The sequence below is a fragment of the Oncorhynchus mykiss genome, chromosome 6 (assembly GCF_013265735.2).
Source record: "Oncorhynchus mykiss isolate Arlee chromosome 6, USDA_OmykA_1.1, whole genome shotgun sequence".
Taxonomy (NCBI): Eukaryota; Metazoa; Chordata; class Actinopteri; order Salmoniformes; family Salmonidae; genus Oncorhynchus; species Oncorhynchus mykiss.
In genome coordinates, this window is record NC_048570.1 from 24,059,417 (window position 1) to 24,083,983 (window position 24,567).

Genomic DNA, 24,567 nt, shown 5'->3' on the forward strand with positions numbered 1-24,567 from the left:
TGTATTACGTTTCATGTTTTGTGTGGACTCCAGGAAGAGTAGCTGCTGCCTTTGCAACAACTAATGGAGATCCTAATAAAATACCAAATACCAAATAACATGGCACAAGTAGGTGGGTGGCCTCTGTTGTGCTCTATTGGGGGGGGGGGGGGGGGGGGGGGGGGATGATATTAGAGAGCACCCATCAGGCCAACTCCTTCAATTGCCTCACAATTGTGTCTAGAAAAACACAATTGTTTACCCTTAAGTGTGTGTAATTTACTCTATTTATACTTGTAATATAATTTTTCAATGGAAAAAGTAAAATAAATACTGTAGCTGGAGTGTGTCTTTAATGTTGCCTGTGGTATGCTTGTCTCTTGCTTGACAGACTGATTTAGCCTAATTGTTAACACACAGTACTTATCTCGAAAAGCTAAATGGACAGTGTATAATCCATTTTGTTACGTTAATAGTATGGGCAAGAAACCCTGTAATAATAACAATATTCAGAATGCTGCTTCAAAACATTTATTTGTCACGAAATAACACAGCTTCTTTTAGACTTTATACAACAAAAAATACTTAGAATTTGAATGTGTAAGTACAGAGTACATAGGTACAGTCAGAGCCCATAGCGCATTGTGCTTACTGCCACACAAGACAGAGAGCGTAACTCATCGAGGTGAGGAAATGTTCAGCTTGCCAAAAGCACCATAGTGTCAACACCTGTCACTTGCCCACGCAGGAAAAACAGAGACACACTGGTAGAGAGACACATACAGTCGTTTGCAGTTAAAATCTTAAACTATGTGCAAAGTTGTACAAAAATCAATTTAATATTTTGTTATCCCCACATTAACCAACATTTGATTACTTCAAAGGCTGTATCTGTTGTTGAAATCAATTGAATGGAATATAGTAGTTTACAATATAATATCCTATGAATAAATACTGAGATTATAACAGGGTAAACTACTTGGATAGAGGTGAAAAGCTACCTGAACAACAAGTTGTTTAGATTTCACGTAAGCTTTGGGAATCATTCTGTACTCATGAAAACATCTTTAAGGCCATTGGTTGCTTGTGTCATATATTTACATATACAAATGTATGTTTACAATAACTAATAAATAGTGATAAATAAGAGACTTTTAAAACAAACATCTTTTTGAGTACAACACTAAGGTGAGCTACAGACACGTGTGAGGTTGGTAGCCGGTAGTGAGGGACTCATGCTTATTTGTCATCATTCTAAGGACTGTGATATATAGAAAACGCTAATAACATCAAGGCAATGCTGTAGTTACATTATTATTATACAGATAAATCGTAGACGTTTTACCGCAATCTCCAAACGTGACAAACAAATATACACCTTATAGGTAACAAAATAATCCGTTCTCAGGACTTGACTGAAAACTTTAGCTATGGGAATGTTATGATTATCACGTTGAGACAACGTTACATTGTCATGACATCTTACTGCCCTCTCGAACACTGTGCTATCAGACAGGGTAGTGAGTAACTGGGTGTGAGAGTGCAATCCCTCTCTGAGGAGGTCAGTGTAATCCAGCACTGCGAGTGAGAGTGATCTGTGCGTGTATGTAATCTAGATCAAGCTATTGGTCAACCGCAGGGACTGCTGCAAATCTGTCGGATTACAGAGGTCTCATGAGGATAAAAGATGTCCTATGGCTGGCATAGTCTGACAAAACGCTCAATCCCTGTTTGTTAATATGCTTCTAAACAGCAGCACCAAATACCCTGTTCAGGTACATCATGAACTGGGTTTGTGCTTGCCTTACAAAAAGCATATATTAAAACACAAGTTTATAACTCTCGTCTCGCATTATCACTGTTGTGTATGAGGAGAAATGAGAACAAAACCATAGCTAAAATAATCCAGGTGCTTTTATATTAGATGGTTGTATAAACTAATCTCATGCTAGCACACAGAAGGGGAATGGGTCGCTGTCTAGTTCTTGTGCATTGGGGGAATAACCATTCTTAGTAGATATTAGGCTGATTGCAAAATCTGGGACACATAAGAGTGAGTGAGGTCATTGGATGGGAGTCAGTGGATTAAGTGAGAGGTTGAAAGGCCAACTCCGCCTTAGAAGAAGAGAGTGACAATCTCATGTGATGGAGACAGAGAACATTAACAAGTGGAGTCGGGTCATTATGATACGAAGCGAGGTACAAAAACATCCCAAAACAGAACATAATATGTGTGTGATATGCCATCAGTGAAATGCAAAATTAAAATGATAAAATAGACTGTTTCACAGCTCAGAAACTACATGAAACAAGTCCGAAATAATCATTAAAATAGAAAATGTATGTAAATGATTTGCGTTTGGCTGAGCAGCCACTAGTGCGGGGGAATGAGGGGGATCTTGAGGTGGTCCCAGGGGTTGTAAGTGGACCCACATGACCCACTGACAGAACCTAGTCTCTCCTCAGGCAAGAATAATGCTTGTGTGTGTGTGTGTGTGTGTGTGTGTGTGTGTGTGTGTGTGTGTGTGTGTGTGTGTGTGTGTGTGTGTGTGTGTGTGTGTGTGTGTGTGTGTGTGTGTGTGTGTGTGTGCGTGCGAGAGAAAGCAAATGTGAATATGTGTTTGTACATGGGTGTGTGTAAACAAAGGTCCATTCATTCCAGTGCTTACAAAATGAAAAATGCAGCTTATCAACATGACTCAATGTATGCTATGACCTAAAGCACCATCCTACTTCCAAACACATTCAATTGTGAGTGACTGAGAGACATTAAAAAGCAGATCAATTGAGGAGTTGAGAGAAATGCTAACAAGGAAATAACACCTGTGCTGGTTTATCTACCATTTTTTTTGTAAATACAGTGATTATAACCAATAGCAATATCCTAAACAATGCTAGATAGCTTTATTACTATGTTCCCATATTAAGAGATACAATATGTAAAAATAAATATAAATATGTTTCATAATGAGAGAGCGTAAATCTCATTTGTGTGATGTGTACTTACTAACGCAGAGAAACACAGCCTTGTGGCAGTACACACTGATTGTATGAGGCCAGTCACGAGAGGGAAGTCAGAGGAGAAGAGAGTGAGGTAATGTATGAGTAGGAGCAGATAGATGATAAACGGCCCACTGAAATAAAGATGGCTCCCTTCCTAGTTCCCACACATCATCTCTTTGCCTGCTGCTCTTCAGCAGACTGGGCGGGGGAGGGGGTGGTGTGGAGGGCGCTGGCGTCCCCGTGTCCGTTCGGCTGCACTGACTGGACTGTCTCTACCAGGCTGCCACTAGGGAGCACCACGTACCTGGCAGCCATGTCCTTGGGCTGCAGCTCCCTCAGGCCCTCCTTACTGTGCCATATCCCATAGCCAAAATACACCAGTAGACCTAGAGAGGTGCAACATATACTGTTAGGACCAAAACACATGCTTACAGAATCACACAAATATGTTGTTGTTATTGTTATACTATCATACTGTATGTGCTTATCCATTGAGAAGACACAGCTATAGCGGGAATATGGTGCTAGGAATTGATTACTTAGACATGGTCCAGCCCCTTTCATGTTCAATATTCCCTGTGAAGCCTCTGTAGGCAGACAGGCAGGGTTGGGTAGGTTACTTTCTAAACGTAATCTAAATCTAAACGTAATCAGTTATTAGTTAGGCCTACCTGAACAAAATTGCAATCAGTAACGTAATGTCTGGATTTCCCAAACTCAGTAATGTAATCAGATTACTTTGTTACTTTTAGATTACTTTCCCCTTAAGAGGCACAGGTTAGTAGCTGGCACAAAGTCATAAAATGAGATTTAAAACCTAAACTTAACCACATTGATAACCCTAATGCCTAGCCCTAACCTTAAATGAAGACCAAAATGCAAGATTTTTACAATATAGCCAATTTTGAATTTGCAGCTTGACCCATCTAGGAGAAATTGCTCCGTTTTGCCTCAAGAACAAGACTCGTCCCAATAAATATCAACCTGTTTAAGAAGCATTAGAAAAAGACAAAAATGAATGACCTTTATTGCAGGATAAATCAATGTTAGAGTTTACATAGCTGGCCATAAATGGATGTTGCAGTTTTCTTTATGGGTTGGTTATGTACAGTAGGCTTCTTCTAACCCATTGCTTTCTACTACAGATAATACGATTAGGTTATATCTTTACATTTAAAAAAAATCTAACTGGGTCTGCCAGATTTCCAGTTATTTCAATGAATTTAATACCCATTGATCTTCAAGAATATGAATTGAAAAGATGAAAATATAGATCAGCCAAATTGTTTTATCTGAGCATAACCCCAAAACTAAGGACTAATCAGCCTAATCTGTTGTTTTTGATTTTGTTGTCATGGAGGTCTGATAAGGCCCATTGCTTTGAACTGCAACAAAATGCAGCCCTCGGAATAGCGTGCTTTGAGCACTAAGTGCTTATTTGCATGTGAAAAACTAGATGGTAATTTTCCATGAAGAGAATAAAAGTCCCACTAGTGGTCTTCTTAAATTAAACTTGTTTTTACAATAATGGAGCACGATACCACGGGGCAGTTTAGAAGGGATGAACTCAAACTTTTATTCCATAGGCTAGGATCTGCACTGCAGCTGTTGCAAGAGTGCTTTTTTCACTGGCTGTCCACTGGGGCATATTCATTACTCCGATTCTGTTGCAAAACGTTTCTTAAACAGAAGCAAACGGAACAAAACGGGGCGGGACCTACCTGACTTTGTCCAACAGAAACTCTAGTTTTGCTCTGTTTGCTTCCATTTGGTTCTTAAACAGTAAATGGTTTCCGTAATGAATACACTCCTGACCGCAAAAACAATGATTGATAAGCAGTTTAAACTTCTTCAATTGAACCATTATTGGGTTAAAATACACAGTATATACATTTGTGAACAGCCATCCACAACAACCACAATATGTAAGGCGCAAATAAATTAGAGAGCAGCAGTGTGATTCACATCAATGCACTATGTAGCCTAAATATCTTCTAACTGCAACAGGCGCAGGCTAGGAAAGGGTTAACTCACTCCAGTTGACTTACTTGGTAGGTTTACTCTCTGTAAACACAAAGTAACCTGCATATGTTTTAATACAAACATGTGCTATGTACTAATAATTTAATAAAACCCTGTTTCATATCCTGTTGTCTATGATCAACCAGTAATAAGTATCCATACTATTTGTCCATCATTTAGGTTAAGAGGCACAGTATTTCAACCACTGAAGGCAACAGTTCCAGTTCTGTCTGACATGATGTTTGGTTTACAGGACGTGTCTGCGCTACATAGCACATGGTCCTCACACAACACACATTTGTGCCATTAGTGGAAGTAATCTTACCTGCAGCCACCCATACGGTAAAGCGGATCCAGGTCATTGGGCTGAGCTTCAGCATTAGGAACACATTCATGAGGATGCTTGCACCAGGGATGAATGGGACCAAGGGTACCTAGGAAAAATTACAACAGCAAACAACCATCATTCTGATATGTATTAAAATGTGTCAAATAATCAATGCCTTCCTTAATTCAATCAGTGTTTGTCGTGGAAGAAAAGGAGGTTGGAGAGCCTAAAAGACCACTAGTCTTGACTAAGATATTAAAAGTCCCAATAGGAGTACTTAATATAATTCAAAAGAATGATCAGGTCTTCATGACAAGATTTTATATTAGGTTGGTTCCAGAGGGAACGTGGGCCCTGCTTCAGCTCACAGAAACAGCTTTTATTTTGTATGAAGAGCAGATCAACCACACGGCAGAGAGTGAGTGTCTGCTGTGACTCAGCTTCAGAGCTGGGTGAAAATGTCACATTAAATGTTGCAGTTCCTATCTACTGGGCTCGAGTCAGACGGAGTAGAATTTAGCATATCTAAAGGTGGAGAGACAGCTACAAAAAAGTCTTAAAACACACAGAGTATTCTTAGTTTATCATAACTACATAAAGACTTAGGGAAATATAACAGGCTCAAATAAAATGCTATTTGTCACATGCTTCGTAAACTTCAGGAGTAAACTAACAGTGAAGTGCTTACTTACGGGCCCTTCCCAACAATGCAGAGAGAAAGAGAATAGATAAATAATAGAAAAGTAACAGTAAATATGCAATGAGTAACGTTAACTTGGCTATATACACTGAGTATACCAAACATTAGGAACAACTTCAGGGCATGAACTCTACAAGGTGTTGAACGCGTTCCACAGGGATGCTGGCCCATGTTGACTACAATGCTTCCCACAGTTGTGTCAAGTTGGCTGGATGTCCTTTGGGTGGTGGAACATTGTTGATACACATGGGAAAATGTTGAGTGTGAAAAACCCAGCAGCGTTGCAGTTCTTGACAAACTGGTGCGCCTGGCATCTACTACCATAAAGGCACTTACATTTTTTTGTCTTGCCCATTCACACTCTGAATGGCACACATACACAATCCATGTCTCGATTGTATATAGGCTTAAAAATGCTTCTTTAACCTGTATCCTCCGCTTCATCTACACTGACTGAAGTGGATTTAACAAGTGACATCAATAATGGATCATAGCTTTCATCTGGATTCACCTGGTCAGTCTGTATCATGGAAAGAGCAGGTGCTCTGAATGTTTTGTATAGTCAGTGTACACAGGGTACCAGTACTGAGCTGATGTGCAGGGGTACAAGGTATTTGAGGTAGATATGTACATATAACTGGGAATAAAGTGACAGATATTAAACAGTAGTAACAGCGTATGTGTAAAAAAAGTAAATTAAAAAAGGGTCAATGCAGATAGTTACCGTTCAGGAAGGAGACGCGTTCTTTCTCCTAGAGATAAACGTACTTTGGTGCGAAAAGTGCAAATCAATCCCAGAACAACAGCAAAGGACCTTGTGAAGATGCTGTTCCGAATGGCCGATTAATTAGGGCCGATTTCAAGTTTTCATAACAATCGGAAATCGGTATTTTTGGGCGCCGATTTGCCGATTTTATAAATATATACAGTGGGGCAAAAAAGTATTTAGTCAGCCACCAATTGTGCAAGTTCTCCCACTTAAAAAGATGAGAGAGGACTGTCATCATAGGTACACTTCAACTATGACAGACAAAATGAGAGAAAAAAAATACAGAAAATCACATTGTAGGATTTTTTATACATTTATTTGCAAATTATGGTGGAAAATAAGTTTTTGGTCACCTACAAACAAGCAAGATTTCTGGCTCTCACAGACCTGTAACACATTCTTATTTTCAATGACGGCCTAGGAACGGTGGGTTAACTGCCTCGTTCAGGGGCAGAAAGACAGATTTTCACCTTGTCAGCTCGGGGGAACCAATCTTGCAACCTTACAGTTAACTAGTCCAATGCAATAACGACCTGCCTCTCTCTCATTGCACTCCACAAGGAGATTTCCTGTTACGCAAATGCAGTAAACCAAGGTAAGTTGCTAGCTAGCATTAAACGTATCTTATAAAAAACAATCAATCATAATCACTAGTTAACTACACATGGTTGTTGATATTACTAGATATTATCTAGCGTGTCCTGTGTTGCATATAATCTGACTGAGTATACAAGTATCTAAGTATCTGACTGAGCGGTGGTAGGCAGAAGCAGGAGTGTAAACATTCATTCAAACAGCACTTTCTGTGTGTTTTGCCAGCAGCTCTTCCTTGTGCGTCAAGCATTGCGCTGTTTATGACTTCAAACCTATCAACTCCCGGGCTGGTGTGACCGAAGTGAAATGGCTGGCTAGTTAGTGCGCACTAATAGCGTTTCAAAGTTCACTTGCTCTGAGCCTTGGGGTGCTTGTTTCCCTTGCTTTGCATGGGTAACGCTTCGATGTGGTGGCTGTTGTCGTTGTGTTGCTGGTTCGAGCCCAGGGAGAAGCGAGGGGAGGGACGGAAGCTATACTGTTACACTGGCAATACTAAAGTGCCTATAAGAACATCCAATAGTCAAAGGTTAATGAAATACAAATGATATAGAGGGAAATAGTCCTATAATAACTACAACCTAAAACTTCTTACCTGGGAATATTGAAGACTCATGTTAAAAGGAACCACCAGCTTTCATATGTTCTCATGTTCTGAGCAAGGAACTGAAACATTAGCTTTCTTACATAGCACATATTGCACTTTTACATTCTTCTCCAACACTTTGTTTTTGCCCTTATTTAAACCAAATTGAACATGTTTCATTATCTACTTGAGGCTAAATTGATTTTATTGATGTATTATATTAAGTTAAAATAAGTTAATTCAGTATTGTTGTAATTGTCATTATTACAAATACATATTTTTTTTTAAATCGTCCGATTAATCGGTATCTGCTTTTTTGGTCCTCCAATTATCGGTTGAGAAATCATAATCGGTCGACCTCTAGTAGAGATAGTCTGAATGATCGGCTATGAAAAGCTAACTGACATTTACTCCTGAGGTGCGGACCTTTCGCACCCTCTACAAACACTGTGATTATTTTTTGACCCAGCTGGTCATCTATGAACATTTGAACATCTTGCCCATGTTCTGTTATAATCTCCCCCCGGCACAGCCAGAAGAGGACTGGCCACCCCTCATAGCCTGGTTCCTCTCTAGGTTTCTTCCTAGGTTCTGGCCTTTCTAGGGAGTTTTTCCTAGCCACCGTGCTTCTACACCTGCATTGCTTGCTGTTTGGGGTTTTAGGCTGGGTTTCTTTACAGAACTTTGTGACATCAGCTGATGTAAGAAAGGCTTTACAAATACATTTGATTGATTGATTTGATGATGGTATTGATGTGAGTCATGACCAGCCTTTCAAAGCATTTCATGGCTACAGATGTGAGTGCTATGGGGCGATAGTCATTTAGACAGGTTACCTTGGCATTCTTGAGCATAGGGACTATGGTGGTCTGCTTGAAACTCTGCAGGCAGACAACGTTATACAACTAATAATTCTAAGGCGAGGGTTTAGTTCTGCTTCCCTAACTTTATGTGTAGGCATATACAATAAAGTAAAAGTCAACAAAGTTGCTGCTTTGCATTTACACATTGGGCATAAAATGAAAAACTGAGAATTTGTTTGGCTCACCTGGAAGGTTTTGGTGTTGATATGTGGTTCATGGGCATATATGACGAGCAGGCTGAGGAGGAAGGTTGAGCCAAACACGACTATTAGCACGGCGAAGCTCCACGTAGGCAGCTGCAGCTGGTTACTCCCAAACACAAAAACGGCACAGAGGGACACAGAGCTCACCATCACAGCCAGCACAGAGAAGGCCACCACCTCCCCCGGCTCAAAGTCCCCTAGCAACCTGCCCAGGTAGGGCTCCCAGCGAGCCTTCAACACCCCTGGGGCGCTGCGTTCCCTGGTCTTCTGCATCTCCACCAGCTGTAGCTTGTCTGAGAAGGACTCATACTCCTTCAGCTCCCCGCTGTCCTGAGCTATGATCTGGGACTCGGAGGCTTCGGGTGAGGGCTCTGGGTTGTAGTTGGTGTTAGGGGAGGTAGTGGAGTTAGCCTTGGAACTGGTCTTCTCCTTCTCAGGCTGGAAGCGCAGCACAATGACACTGGCTGCCACAAAGGTGTAGGCCAGGAGGGTGCCGATGGACAGGAACTGGACCAGGGCCTCCAGGTCAAAGATGAGGGCCATGACGGCCATGAGGAGGCCAAACACCAAGATGGCATTCACAGGGACCTTGGTGACAGGGTTGACCTTGGCAAAGAAGGCGAAGAAGAGGCCATCCTCCGCCATAGCGTAAACAATCCGAGGGAGGGAGAAGAGGTTGCTGAGGAGCACTGTGTTCATGGCTGGAAGAGGGGATGGACAGAGAGTCACATGATCATCAATGCAATCAAAACAGAGAGCTACTGTATGAAGTCAAGCTAAATAAAAGTCATACACATTTGCCCTTCAATCAATTATATCATCAACTGACCCAAAGAAACTCAATGACATGATACATTGGTGTTGTTACAGTGGTTAAGTATTTCAAGAGACACTTACCACAGATGGACCCTACTGCCACGATGTAGCCAGCCCAGCTGTAGCCTCGGCGGAAGAAGGCGTCAGACAGAGCTGAGTTTGGATCGAGGGAGTGCCAGGGCACCATGAGAGTGAGGACAGTGGAGACCAGGATGTAGGCTGTGGCTGCCATGCACAAGGAGATGGCTGTGGCCATAGGAATGGCTCGCTGGGGGTTCTTAGCCTCCTCGCTGGAGGCTGCAATCACATCGAAGCCAACAAATGCGTAAAAGCAGGTGGCTGTGCCTGCCATAACCCCAGACACACCGAATGGTGCAAAACCTCCTTCTTTCTGGCTCCAGTTGACTGGATCTGCCAGCACGAAGCCAAACACCAAGATGAAGAGTATGACAACCAGACTAACAGCGGAGAAGATGTGGTTGAGCCAAGAAGAGACTCGCACTCCGAAGGTTATGAAGATGGTGGCAACCACTAGAATCCCGGCGGCCAGCAGGTCAGGGTAGTGGGCGATATAGGGAACATTCCACTTCATTATGTGGTTCTCTGTGTAGTTCTGGATAGTGTGGTTAAACATGGAGTCCAGGTAACCACTCCACGCCCGCGCCACCGCGGCCCCACCAATCATGTACTCCAACACTACGTTCCAGCCAATGAGAAAGGCCCATATTTCTCCACAAGAAACATAGGTGAACATGTAGGCTGAGCCCGTTCTGGGCACGCGAGCTCCGAACTCAGCATAGCAGAGCGCGGCCATCAGGGAGGCGATGCCTGCTATGAGGAAGGAGAGGACCACGGCAGGTCCTGCGGTGTCCTTGGCCACAGTGCCTGTCAGGACGTAGAGACCAGAGCCCACCATGCCCCCAACACCCAGCAGGGCCAGGTCCACCATGGTCAGGCAGCGCTTCATTGATGTCACCATCAAATCATCATCCAGGGTCTTCAGTCGGTTCAGCCTTTGGCAGAAACGCACTGCCGGGACGCAACCACGCCCACAGGTCGCCATGGTTACAGGATCACACTCGGCAACTTATCAGTCAAGATGCTCAAACTGGATCCATTCTCCTCCTGATCAATTGACCTGAGAGACAAAAATACAAATACATACCATCATACAGGGAGGGACAAAGCCTGTGACCGCAGAGCAGGTAGACAAAAGCAACTCATCCTAATGAGGGCTTCATCTAACCTTTATCTGAATGACTCCATCCCCTCACCACTGCTGCCTATCTCTGAGCATGCTGTATTACACCTCTGCCCTTACTAAGTGTAAGGTGGAAACTATTGCTTTTCTATTTTTAGAATTGAAGACTAATATTCTTCAACTTGGCTTATTAGGATAGCTTGATACATTTCAGTTAGGACTATCTGAGTAATGTAAAATCTATAAATAGGCATATCTATAAATTCTGCAATTTAATACATGTTTTGAAAGATATCATTTTGTCTATTACTGGTTAATAACTGCCCATGAAAAAGAGATCTGTTTGATCTGCTCTGACTGTTTGACACGTCTTCTTTTCACTTGAAGACTAATGTTGAAGGTAATATCCTATTGTAGCCTATGTAAGGCTATATTCCGCTTTCATCCTGCGAAGACTAAAAGTGTCCGATATCTCAGCAAATAAAAGTACCCCACCGAACACACAACTATTTGGGTAGGTTAAACGCTGTGGAGCCAAAATCAATCATCAAAGGCTACGCTTTATGCGATAGAATGGGACCAGCCCGGGATCCGACTCTTTTTGATGTGCCGTTTCCAATTACTGCGTACGGCAGGCATATGGCGAGTTCTGCCGCCCTTAATGCAAGAAATACATTACGTAAAGCTTTTATTCCCTACTGAAATAAACACTGATACAAAGTGAAACGACCATACATCCGTTCTCCATAATAACTGTGATTCGTGTAATAATTGTGGAGTCATGGCGAGAATGAATCGCTTTAAGTGCGTCGTTTTTACAAAAGCCAGCCATATTAATAATTTATAACAAAATGGAAACTCATACAAATGTTATTAATGAGAGGCTATTTCAATAAAGCGATGGCGATGGCTGATTATTCTATGAAATTGTACTTGTCTGCGTTTTATATATTTTTTTTATTATGGCACGAACAAGGTGTTGTAATAGGTAGATTATGGCAAAAGCCAGGGGAGAAACTCTACCATTACTGCTATTCTGCATATATAGTCTAATTTATTTGATTTAAAAAACGTTCTAATATGGTAACAAATAAAAACATTTGTTTACCTTAAATGCTGAATATCGCTTATGAGTAGCCTATCTCAGGCCCGGTTGATATCCTTTGAAACCCTCAACGACAGACAGGGAGAAAGGTGGAGATGGAGAACGAGAGGATAGAAAGCTGAGCTCTCGATTCTTAAAGGCACAGTACGAGTTTATTGTTCATCTGATGACGACGGGATCAGCCATCAGATAAGGTCACCCACAAGGCCAGCGTTTAAAGGTCCAATGCAGACGTTTTTATCTTAATTTCAAATAATTTCTGGGTAACAATGAAGTACCTTACTGTGATTGTTTTCAATAGCTTTTTAGCAAAGAGCAATTTCCCAAGCAAGAATTTAGCTAAGACTGTCTGGTAGTGGTCTGAGTGGGAGGGCAAGCCTGATGGCCAAAACTCCATCCCACAAATCAGGCTGAAATTGCAAACAGCTCTTATGCTAAACGAGCATTATCATTATCACAATTTCACAGTATTATTTTAGAGTGGAAATATATAAAACACAGGACAATCACGTTTTTGACTGCACGGTAACATATGCCTAAAGTAAAGTTGTCAAAAGGGTTGGTTTTCATCTACCATAATAACAATAACTGGATGCTACAGTATTAGCATACAAATGACATTCAAATCATCTATGATTGTATAGTACTAGTACATTTAAATACCCTTTACCCAATGTTTTGCCTATTGTCACTCAACTAGACTAATAATGAAACAATGAGTCACAATCAAATAAATATCTTTTACTTCATGATCACATTTTACAGAGGGCAAAATCATGGTAAACATGAATAACATCTTTGTAAAAAAAAATATCACAAACATGATAAGTTGGATGGATAAGATTACTTATTTCCATTTAGCATCTGTGTGACTGAGTGGCAACACAAATGCAAAAGTATCTACAGCCTTCAGTGATTCTTCAAATTCCTGCACTCTCTTCACAGCCCCATTGTCATCCATAACCAGTCATTTCTACATAGATTCCAGTGCTTTCACACAATCAGACCCTGTCTATCTGTCTGTCTATCTCTCAGGACAGGCCTCCTTACTGGGACTCTTTCTGTAGAAGTTTAAGTATCCCTTTGAGCCGGTTCATCTGCATTGTCAACTCCTCAAATGACAAGAAGGGAACATGAAACCTCCGAGCCATTATTGTCAACGAGCAGCGCAGTTCTGCAAGAAGAAGAATTCTACACATGGCGCACGCCCAAAAACACTGAAAAGTGGCTTGCACTCTACTGCCTCTAGGATATGCTTCCAGTGAAACAGCTTAAACCCTACAATAATGGTATTCTTTGGCTAATCCTGTAGTGTAGCAAGGCTATTTCAATTGTGGAGACAGAGAGACTCTACCACCATCTATTGGACATTTTCCTACACTGCAATCTGTGTTTCACCCCTTGACCCCGCTGGCAGTGCACTTAGCTTACAACACTTTAAACTACAAATCCTTTCTCTTTAGGACTCAAGGCACATATTTCACTAAAAAAATCAAGATTACTTCAACATTAGAATGATAACAAACTACATCTATCATGTTTGGTAGAATAGACATCTGGTTATGAGTATGAGCTTATGTAGGAAATGTACCAGTCAAAAGTTTGGACACAACTCATTCACTGGTTTTTCTTCATTTTTAATATTTTATACATTGTAGGGTAATAGTGAAAACACCAAAACTATGAAATAACACATATGGAATCATGTATTAACCAAACAAGTGTTAAACAAATCAAAATATATTTTATATTTATCCAGCCTTTGCCAGGATGACAGATTTGCACACTCTTGGCAGTCTCTCAACCAGCTTCACCTGGAATGCTTTTCCAACCGTCTTGAAGAAGTTCCCACATATTCTGAGCACTTATTGGATGCTTTTTTCTTCACTCTGCAGTCCAACTTATCCAAAACCATCTCAATTGGGTTGAGATCAGGTGATTGTGGAGGCCAGGTCATTTGATCACTCTCCTTCTTGACGGGATGGCATATCGCTGCAAAATGTTGTGGTAGCCATGCTGGTTAAGTGTGCATTGAATTCTAAATAAATCATTGCAGTGTCACCAGCAAAGCACCCCCACATTATCACACCTCTTCCATACTTCATCGTGGGAACCACACATGCGGAGATCATCCGTTCACCTACTATGCGTCTCACAAAACATTGCAGCAATTCGACCATGAAGGCCTGATTCACGTAGTCTCCTCTGAACAGTCGATGTTGAGATGTGTCTGTTACTTGAACTCTGTGAAGCATTTATTTGGGCTGGTAATGAACTAATCCTTTGCAGAAAAACCCTTGAATGAGTAGATGTGTCCAAACTTGTGACTGGTACTCTATATGCATACTGAAAAAAATATAAACACAACATGCAACAATTTCAAAGATTTTACTGAGTTTCAGTTTATTTAAATACATTCAGTCAATTTAAATACATTCATTAGGCCCTAATCTATGGATTTCACAAGACTGGACAAGATTTCACAAGACTGGAAGTACAGATATGCATCTGTTGGTCACAAATACCTTTAACTAAAGGTGGGGGCGGTGGATCAGAAAAACAGTCAGTGTTTGGTGTGACCACCATTTGCCTCATGCAGCGCAACACGTCTCCTTCACATAGAGTTGATCAGGCTGTTGATTGTGGCCTGTAAAATGTTGTCCCGCTCCTCTATAATGGCTGTGTGAAGTTGCTGGATATTGGCGAGAGTAGAATAGAATAGAATAAAACTTCATTGTCCATCTAGGATGGACATTTGTTTGGCATCACCTCCATTAAAATAATCACATATACATACATTCTAACATCATACACATTTAAACCAGTCAGTCCATCATGTTGCATACACTAACAACATAGAGGACATTAATTGATTCACTCACAAACAACCACTGTCCCAACTGCACTAGATAGATAAGTACATATACCGATACAATTTACTTTGCATTTAGTAGTCCAACAGCACAAGGAATGAATGAATGTTGTACACATCGATCCAGAGCATCCAAAACATGTTTAATGGGTGACATGTCTGGTGAGTACACGTGCCATGGAAGAACTGAGACATTTTCTCCTTCCAGGAATTGTGTACAGATCCTTGCGACATGGGGCCGTGCAATATCATGCTGAAACATGAGGGGATGGCGGCTGATTAACGGCACGACAATGGGCCTCAGGGTCTCGTCACGGTATCTCTGTGCATTCAAAATGACATCAATAAAATGTAAATGTGTTCATTGTCTGTAACATGGGGCTCATTGTTCACAACTTTGACATCAGCAAGCTGTTCGCCCACACGACGCCATTCATGTGGTCTGCGGTTGTGAAGGTCGGTTGGACATACTGCCAAATTCTCAAAAATGACATTGGAGGCGGATTATGGTAGAGAAATTAACATTAAATTCTCTGTCAACAGCTCTAGTGGACATTCTTGTAGTCAGCATGCTAATTGCATGCTCCTACAAAACTTGAGACATCTATGGCATTGTGTTGTGTGACAAAATGGCACATTTTAGAGAGGCCTTTTATTGGCCCCAGCACAAGGTGCACCTGTGTAATGATCATGCCGTTTAATCAGCTTTTTGATATGACACACCTGTTAGGTGGATGGATTTTCTTGTTGAAGGATAAAATGTTCACTGACAGGGATGTAAACACATTTCTGACGAGGAGGAGTAGTAGGAAGGATCGGAGGACCAAAGCGCAGCGTGTTAAGTGTCCATATTGATTTAATAGAACAATCGAACACTGAAACAAAACAATAAAGTGACAACGAACGAAACGAACCAGTCTTGTACGGTGAATACACAGAACAGAAAATAATCACCCACAACTCAAGGGTGAAAACAGGCTACCTAAGTATGGTTCTCAATCAGGGACAACGATTGACAGCTGCCTCTGATTGAGAACCATACCAGGCCAAACACAGAAATCCCAAATCATAGAAAAAAGAACATAGACTGCCCACCCCAACTCACGCCCTGACCATACTAAAACAAAGACAAAACAAAGGAACTAAGGTCAGAACGTGACAGATGTGCCTTTGTATGTTGTTGTGTAAGAGCGAGTTAGCTAGCATGCTTGAGATGTAACGTCGCATTAGCCCCTGCTAATTCAGTTATTTCCATGCTAACAGGCGAATCACGAATCTACAGCCATCAACATAGTGTTGTCCTGCACATCTAATGTATTTGTATTTATTATGGATCCCCATTAGTTGCTGCCAGCAGCTAACCTTTTCCTGGGGTCCAGGAAAGTTCATACAGCTTTAAAAACATAACAATACATTCACAGATTTCACAACACACTGTGTGCCATCAGGCCCCTACTCCACCATTACCACATATCTACAGTACAATCTAGTGCGCATGTTATCGTGTGTGTGTGTGTGTATGCATGTGTCTGTGCCTGTTTGTGTTGCTTCACAGTCCCCGCTGTTCCATAAGGTATTTTACTTTATGGAATGCAAAATTACAATGCTTGTCTTTCATAATTTGGTCAGATACTGTATACTTGGATGTGTAGTGTCAGCATTTGTTGCTGGCATGGCATCGCTAAGTTTGATGGAGCTGAGTTTGCTTTTTTCCACAAAATTTAATTTAAGGTGCTCCAAAGCTTTTTTTCTATCATTCTTTATGTCATTTATCTTTGTTTCATAGTGTAGTTTCTTCTTCTTTTAATTCAGTTTAGTCACATGATTTCTCAATTTGCAATACATTTGCCAATCGGTTGTGCAGCCAGACTTATTTGCCATTCCTTTTGCCTCATCCCTCTCAACCATACAATTTTATATATCCTCATCAATCCACAGGGATTTAACAGTTTTTACAGTCATTCTCTTAATGTGTGCATGCTTATTAGTAACTGGAATAAGCAATTTCATAAATGTGTCAAGTGCAGTGTCTGTTTGCTACTCTTTACACACCACAGACTAACAAATATTCTTTACATAAACAATATAGGAATCACTACAAAACTTGTGTCTACCGACCTCTTGTACACAATATTAGGCCCAGCCTCTGGAACATTGGTTTTCCTAGATATGGCTACTATATTGTGATCACTACATCCAATGGATTTGGTTACTGCTTTCAAACAAATCTCTGCAGCATTAGTAAAGATGTGATCAATACATGTTGATGATTTAATTCCTGTACTGTTTGTAACTACTCTGGTAGGTTGATTGATAACCTGAACCAGGATGTAGGCACTAGTTACAGTTTGAAGCTTTCTCTTGAGTGGGCAGCCTGGTGAAAGCTAGTCAATATTTAAATCACCCAGAAAGTTAAGCTCTTTATTGACATCACATACATTATCAGGCATTGCACACATGTTATCCAGATACTGACTGTTAGCACTTGATGGTCTGTAGCACCTTCGCACCAGAATGGGCTTTAGGTGATGCAGATGAACCTGCTGCCATATTACTTCATTGGTATTTGACATGAGATCCTCTCTAATTGTTACAGGAATGTGGTTCTGAATATATACAGCAACACCTCCACCATTGGCATTTCTATATTTTCTGTAAATGTTATAACCTTGTATTGCTACCGCTGTGTCATCAAAGGTATTATCTAAATGAGTTTCAGAGATAGTCAGAATATGAATGTCATCTGTTACTAGCAACTTATTGAGCTTAAGCTACATTTGTTAACATGGGCTATTTTGAGCACTTTTCTTATGGGATGCTTACTTGTTTTTATTGCTTTACTCGGAAGCTTAGCAGCAGTAGATGTGCTCATGTTCTTCATGCTAGTGCAGGGTGAGCTGCACACAGTGGATTTCCTCTTAGGGCACACCGGCTCAGTGCTAACAGTATAAATAGGGTTCGTAGGCACATGATTACTGCATACAGTAGCTGTAGGATCAGCAGAGGCACTCAGAACAGTTAGAGGAACATACATGATGTTACTTACATTGTGTCTACCGACACCTCTGGTGTAATGTACATTTGCAGAAGCATTATGACCACACTGCGTCACAATGTTAGGGATTATCTGAGCTGGGCTTGGGTCATTGATAAATCATTGTCTTGTGTCTATTGTCAGAATAAACAACAATCACCTGGGATCACTGGCTGGACAGTCCATTCTTTAAAAACACAGCGCATGACAGTTACGAAGTACGATCACATCTGTTACACTGATGCAGAGACCAGTCTTCTTGTCTTTGCTGGGTATCTGTTACAGAGGCACACAAGGACATTGCATCATTGTGTTCATGTATCTGCCATATGCACTAGAATGTACATTTACAAAGTGTTGATTCAACTGGGGATTGGTGGTTACTTAGAACCCTGGTGTTCTGCTGGTTTATAACCTTTTGGTCCATCTCCACCAAAATCTTGTCATCCATCATCTGTTCCTCTCTCACTTGAATCTCCAGAGCCTGATAGAGACAATGATGTCCTCAGACATGAACAATATAAATCAGTTCTGTGGCTGTGATATAGAAGGATGTTTGGGATCATTTAACAGCACATCAATAACATGTGTTTGCAGTCAGTCCACAAACTGAATTTTAATAATGGTATGATGCTTTGTCAATTCCATACTCCTGTTTCTCCTTGTCTATTTGTTTTCATAACTACAATGTGACTTGCAAACCTGCAGGGTTTCTTTATGCTTACGAATCAAATCCTGCTTGAGTACTGGGCATGAGGAAGATAATATTGAGACATTGTAATGGTGAAATCCCTCAGATCCCTTGTATAATGCCACACTAACATACACTCAAGTGTTTTATGATAAGACAGAGAACATGTGAAACCTAAAGACAGAGAGACCTTGATGCTCACAGTGCAAATTTTGTCTCTGGTTGTACAGATTCAGGTGCTGGACATCCAGGAGTCCCTAAACTATATCATACACTGTTCCATCTATGAGTCTCAGAGCCAGGTCACTCAGTGTGGTGTAGGATAGGCGCTGCTGGAAGGAGCTGGACATGGGGGTAAAAACAATAAACAGAGATTACTTCCTGGACCTGGAAACAGAGGTCAAGTCACGTTTCTGTAACTCCCTATTCACTAGGAACCAAAACGACCGAAATGGCGTGGTTCTACCTAAACTTGTCCAATAAAAAAATTCTGACATGCTTCTGACATCTAACAACTGTAAATAGTTAGGAACCATGAACGCACGTAAGACACAGGGAGAATCTCAATTGAATTTTCTTGATTCCTCGTGCCCTCTCTCCTCACCTTCTCAAAGCAAAAAGTCTATGGGAAGGGACATCTGACCTTCTCATCCAATGGGTTTTAAAATGTGGAGGCGGCGAGGAGAGAGGAAGCGAGAAATGAAGGAAATGCAATTGAGATTCTCCAATGATGCTGGGTTGGGATGGTTACCTGGGCAAATCTTTGATAAGTGTTTGTAGTTCTGATGTATGGGAGTTTAGTTTTCTCAGCTAGATCCGTGCTAGCAATCAAACATGCTTGCTAGCTAGCTAGCTTTACTCTCAGCCATAGCATAGGTTATTAGCATTTAGCAAACCCTTTACTGTAAAAGCTTTGAGGAACCACATAGGTACCTAGCTACAGTTATCTTTAGAAGTTCATCAAAATGCAGTATACACAAAATAGTGTGCATTCCTGCTGTAGTTGGAGGCTAGCGACTGATGCTCGGGTGCTCTGCCTGTGAAAGGACAAAAAAGTCTAAACCAAATCCTTGGAACCACAGAAGACTGCTGAGACTATGACGGTTCATAATAATGGCTGGAACAGAGCAAATGGAATGGCATCAAACACATGGAAACTATGTTCATCTCACTAATTCTGCTCCAGCTATTACCACAAACAAGCCTGTCCTCCCCAATGAAGGTGCCACCAACCTCCTGTGCTTGGGAGGTCTCAACTCTGACATAACCCCGTTGAAGTTGACATTTAAAATGGTTAATGTTAGGGTAAGGGTAGCGGTTAGGGTTATGGTTTAGAGTAGGGCCAAGGATTCATATTAGCACTACCCATGGAAGGGTTTGTTATCTATAAGATACCTGCTTGTAATTAATATTTTAGACTTTATTTATTACTTTTATTTAATTGCAGTTTTGTCATCATTCGTGGTATTTATCATATTAGCAAAGATACGTTAAATGGAAATATGCGACAAAAGCAAGTGTAGGGGTCGCGAGAACTAGCAGGAGCTAAATTCGTCCGCCAGATGGCGCGCGCTGTACACTGTCAATCGAGCGAAGATTCCACAGTTTCCACAGGTTGATCGTGTCGTGTCATTTCGGCAAATCGTGTGTAGATTGATGAGAAGGCAATGACGCCTAAAGATGTAATGTTTTTAAAAGTAGCCACTGCATTTTTTGTTGTAAAATAGTAGTATGATATAGGCTACAAATGCCAATTTCATCTGGAAATGAAAAAAGAACGCATGGGATGATTATTTTCTTCAAATGACCCAAATTAGGAAAGTAAATGGCAGTAATTAGTAATTGGCACTATACTTTACATATTTTGTTTTTCCTTGGGTTGTTTCCACCCAAACATTTTATAACATTGTTTGCTTACTTTACTTACCGTACTCTTATAAATTTGCAACGTTGCTGTTAATTCTGTATCAAATAAGCCTACTGTACATTGAAAAAGATAGATCATTGATTATAACATAGGCACGATACGCCGTCATGCGCAAAAGGTGCCAGAAATGAAGAGGACCCAGTTGCGGAGGAGGCGAGCACCATAGGGAGCACCGTTGAAAGGATCACGGATGTGCAGATTAAATAAGTGGCAAAACCATTCTCATTTGTCAAAAATGGCCAAAAACACATCCCTATATTTCCGTATTGTAGAGGGCAGGAGCCTACCAGTCAAAGACGTGTAAGTATGTCTTCATTGTACTTATTCCACAGGCAGCAATTACTCCTATTTGCTTATTTATGTTTCTCGTTATGTGAAGTACTCGTATACTAGGATGTACACTTGTTTGGAAGTTTAGAATACCTTTGTTTTACAGCACTTATTGAGATATTGGTGGTAAAATGTGACTCCAAGTAGCCTAGACTTGACAGGTGTTTAAGATATTTCTATCAATAATGTATTTCGCAAATGATAAGGGAATAGCATATCTGTAGGATTCCTCTGCTACCTTCATTCCATCTTTAAACATATATATATTTTTTATCTGTCAAGCTCTGGGACCAGTGACCCATACTGCATTGTAAAAGTTGACAATGAAGTTGTGGCCAGGTGAGTCCATCATATCAGTCATATGCATTCTTGTTTTGTTTGCTGCTTAATTTGACTGTTTTTCAAATGTGATTGATAAATGGGCTAAATGTTTACTTCAGAATTGTATGTGACAGCAAGTGGCATGCGGCTGCCAAAAACGTTAAAACTGATAGGGCCCTACTGTTAATACAATGGCAAAACATATTTATCAGTTCATAGGAAACAGTGTTGTATCCTATCATGTTGTCTTTACTCTATGCCAAACCTCTGATTGCTCTCACACATGTTGAATTCAGAACAGGATAGGAACAGGATGTATAATGAAGGAGTCGGTTGCTGGACTTTGGGTACCCCGCTATGTTTTATACAGGCTAGCATGGCAGGAGTGTGGTATAGTAGGCTAGGTGTGTGATCACTGATAAGGACTGTGGTGTTCTTAGGTTAAGCCCCCCAAGTGCAATTGAACCTGATCCAGGGCTGGCCTTTAAGACACCAGTAGGTAACCATGGAGAGGGGGCATGAATTATTGCAGGGAGCTCCCATTCCCATTCCCGGCTCCAGGCAGGGGCATGGAAGGCTGATGGTTCATGCCGTGCATTGCCCTGGGTTTGGCTGTGTGTGTGTTCACACAAGTATACTCTGTATATAAATGTCCCATATGTTTCATTTGTTGTCTTTTGGGAACTATGTTCCCTGGTTCATTACCTGTCGCATTGTCCTCATGTGGAATGACTAACGAGTTAATCAAAGCTCCCGGCTAAGGCCTCCCGGGTGGCGCAGTGATCTAGCTGTGCCACCAGAGACTGTGGGTTCGAGCCCAGGCTCTGTCGCAGCCGCCCACGACCGGGAGGTCCATGGGGCGACGCACAATTGGCCTAGCGTCGTCCGGGTTAGGGAGGGTTTGGCCGGTAGGGATATCCTTGTCTCATCGCGCGCTAGCGACTCCTGTGGCGGTCCGGGCGCAGTGCACACTAACCAGTTCGCTAGGTGTACGGTGTTTCCTCCGACACATTGGTGCGGCTGGCTTCCGGGTTGGATGCGCGCTGTGTTAAGAAGCAGTGCGGCTTGGTTTGGTTGTGTTTCGGAGGACGCATGACTCTCGACCTTCGTCTCTCCAGAGCCCGTACGGGAGTTGTAGCGACGAGACAAGACAGTAACTATTAACAATTGGATACCATGAAAAGGGGGGTAAAAAAATAAATAAAAAGAACCCCCGGCTAATCAAGACTCCCAACATCTATTTTCTGACAAACTGATGTTTCAGCGGTTTATAAAATGCATTTGTTTTGTCTTTTCATTTAGTTGTTTCCTCTCCCACAATGAGAGGAGTTGGAGGGTTGACTGACTGCAGAGATCTGCATTAGTCTCTGGCTGGCTCATTATCAGCTCACTGACTCATTGACTGTGTGCTTTCTGGACACCTTGGTGCTTTGACCCTGCTGTGGGGTAATGGTGTCTGGAAAAACAGAGTTTCATTGTAATAAAGGGATGCACATTACTGATGAAAATAGACCTTCCTGCTACCCATTGGCATAGAGGACATGATGTTGAAGTCATTCCTCAATTTCATGTCTAGACAGCAGGTTTGCAATCTCCAGTTTATGGTTAGAGCATTTGCAGTAGTTAATGTTTCATAATGAAAAGGCAGATTTAAAAATGATTGCATATAGACTTGTATTTTGTTATTCCACACACTGCCTTTTGAAGTTATTGCATTGTTATTCTGTCACCGTATCATTACTTTCAACACTTCACAATATTCCGCACACAGCCTTCATTGTAGATTGTTGTCTTTCATTGTTACTGACATTCACAATGAAAGGGATTATGGTTATGAATAAGAAATAAGGGTCATGTAGTACTTGCTGTGGTTACGGTCCCTATTATTTGCAATGTTATCTTGCAGGACAGCCACAGTGTGGAAGAACCTCAACCCTTTCTGGGGAGAAGAATACACCCTGCACCTCCCGACGGGGTTCCACTCGCTCTCCTTCTATGTCATGGATGAGGACACCATTGGGTAAGATGGTCTTCAACAGCTGTCAGAGAGAATTATTGTAGTGTTTGTGTCGACAAGTTCGTTGATAATTGTGTATAAACAGGGTATAACCGGTAGAGTTATCATAGTTTTGTAATTGAACAGTGTTGGCTTGTTTACCAGAGGCTGTGATTTTAGAGTTTTGTATCCAGACTGACTGGGTGAAGAATCATGGATGTGTGTTTTGGAAAAACCTGAAAGCTTTCAATAAACAAACATCAACATACAGATGGTACCACAGATTGAGAAATGAAATACTATCTCAGTCTCCTGATCAACAACCTCCTCAGTCTATGCATATATTCTTACTGTATTATGAGGTCACTTTATAGGATGTTAAGTCCTTTTTTGAGAAATACCTTATGTGAACACCCTTATTTTCAATTAGACATTTTTGTTAATTGTGACATATGTTCTCCCTTTTTTTTGCCCTAGCCATGATGACATCATTGGAAAGATATCGCTGAGCAAAGACACCATCGGGGCCAAGGTTAAAGGTAAACCTGATCACTATATGTCACAATACTGTTTGTGGCTTTAAATGAGTGGGTGGCACTGAGATGATGGGAAAAACTACCAGCACAGAAACACATCTAAATGCTTATTGATTTATAGAATTGTCACGCTACGGTTGTGGGTCTACTTCTCTGTCTGTGCCATGCTAGAGAGGGTAAACCAAAAGAGCAAAGGGTCATCAGAGAGGGGTTATTCCCATGACTCCGAGTAAGGCTCTGCCATGTAGGTCACTGTGATTGAAGAGCTGGGTCTTTTTTAGATCCTGTTGCTGGGAAAGGTTGCCAGTGTGTTCTCACAAATCCATAGGTTAATTTAGAGATTCATTTTCTGACTGCTATGCTTGTTAGTTTGATATACACATACTATTACATACTATATACACATACTATCACATACTCTTCCCTACTGATTCGTCCCTATGAGCCAAACAGCTTCCTTCTCATTGGACAGCGTACAAACAGGGAGAGAATGGCCTGTACATGGTTACATTTGTTTGCAGGATTGCTTCTTGAGTCAGGGTTTGCATCAACTCCAGGATCATGCATTGTACAGTGCAGCTGTCCTTTTGTTTAAAACACCACTGTAGTCTGTAAGAAGCAACCGAAAGCTTTTCAAACAGCCAGCCTGCGCCTTCCTTCACCACAGCACACCTGACTCTCCTACAGTAACTTT

The 24,567-nt window shown here is 41.3% G+C and overlaps 2 protein-coding genes and 1 pseudogene across 2 annotated transcripts in view; 1 reads left to right on the top strand and 2 right to left on the bottom strand.

Annotated features, from left to right (window-relative positions):
• Positions 1–494: 494 nt before the first annotated feature.
• LOC110525572 (cationic amino acid transporter 4) lies at positions 495–12,289 on the bottom strand. The gene is made up of 5 exons (XM_021605788.2): positions 12,170–12,289; positions 9,942–10,998; positions 9,027–9,745; positions 5,330–5,438; positions 495–3,368 (listed from the first exon to the last, which is right to left on the bottom strand). The coding sequence occupies exons 2-5, from the start codon at positions 10,921–10,923 to the stop codon at positions 3,151–3,153; spliced, it is 2,028 nt and encodes a 675-aa protein (XP_021461463.1). The 5' UTR covers positions 10,924–10,998; positions 12,170–12,289; the 3' UTR covers positions 495–3,150.
• A 908-nt stretch (positions 12,290–13,197) lies between these two features.
• LOC110525317 lies at positions 13,198–19,632 on the bottom strand (annotated as a pseudogene).
• A 1,242-nt stretch (positions 19,633–20,874) lies between these two features.
• The window catches only part of LOC110525573 (rasGAP-activating-like protein 1), a 42,309-nt gene continuing 38,616 nt past the window's right edge, over positions 20,875–24,567 (top strand). The window contains exons 1-4 of the mRNA XM_021605789.2: positions 20,875–20,990; positions 21,303–21,359; positions 23,248–23,361; positions 23,815–23,876. Of these exons, the coding sequence (XP_021461464.2) occupies positions 20,881–20,990; positions 21,303–21,359; positions 23,248–23,361; positions 23,815–23,876 (343 nt within the window). The 5' untranslated portion in view covers positions 20,875–20,880. The remainder of the gene's footprint in view (positions 20,991–21,302; positions 21,360–23,247; positions 23,362–23,814; positions 23,877–24,567) is intronic.

Bases quoted from the DNA above. Each gene is read 5' to 3' on its own strand.
- LOC110525572 (XM_021605788.2), bottom strand. From the start codon at position 10,923: ATGGCGACCTGTGGGCGTGGTTGCGTCCCGGCAGTGCGTTTCTGCCAA. The intron at 9,746-9,941 runs GTAAGTGTCTCT...CCCCTCTTCCAG, and splicing joins GGCAGTAGGGTCCATCTGTG to CCATGAACACAGTGCTCCTC. The intron at 3,369-5,329 runs GTAAGATTACTT...GCACCTCTCTAG, and splicing joins TACCGTATGGGTGGCTGCAG to GTCTACTGGTGTATTTTGGC.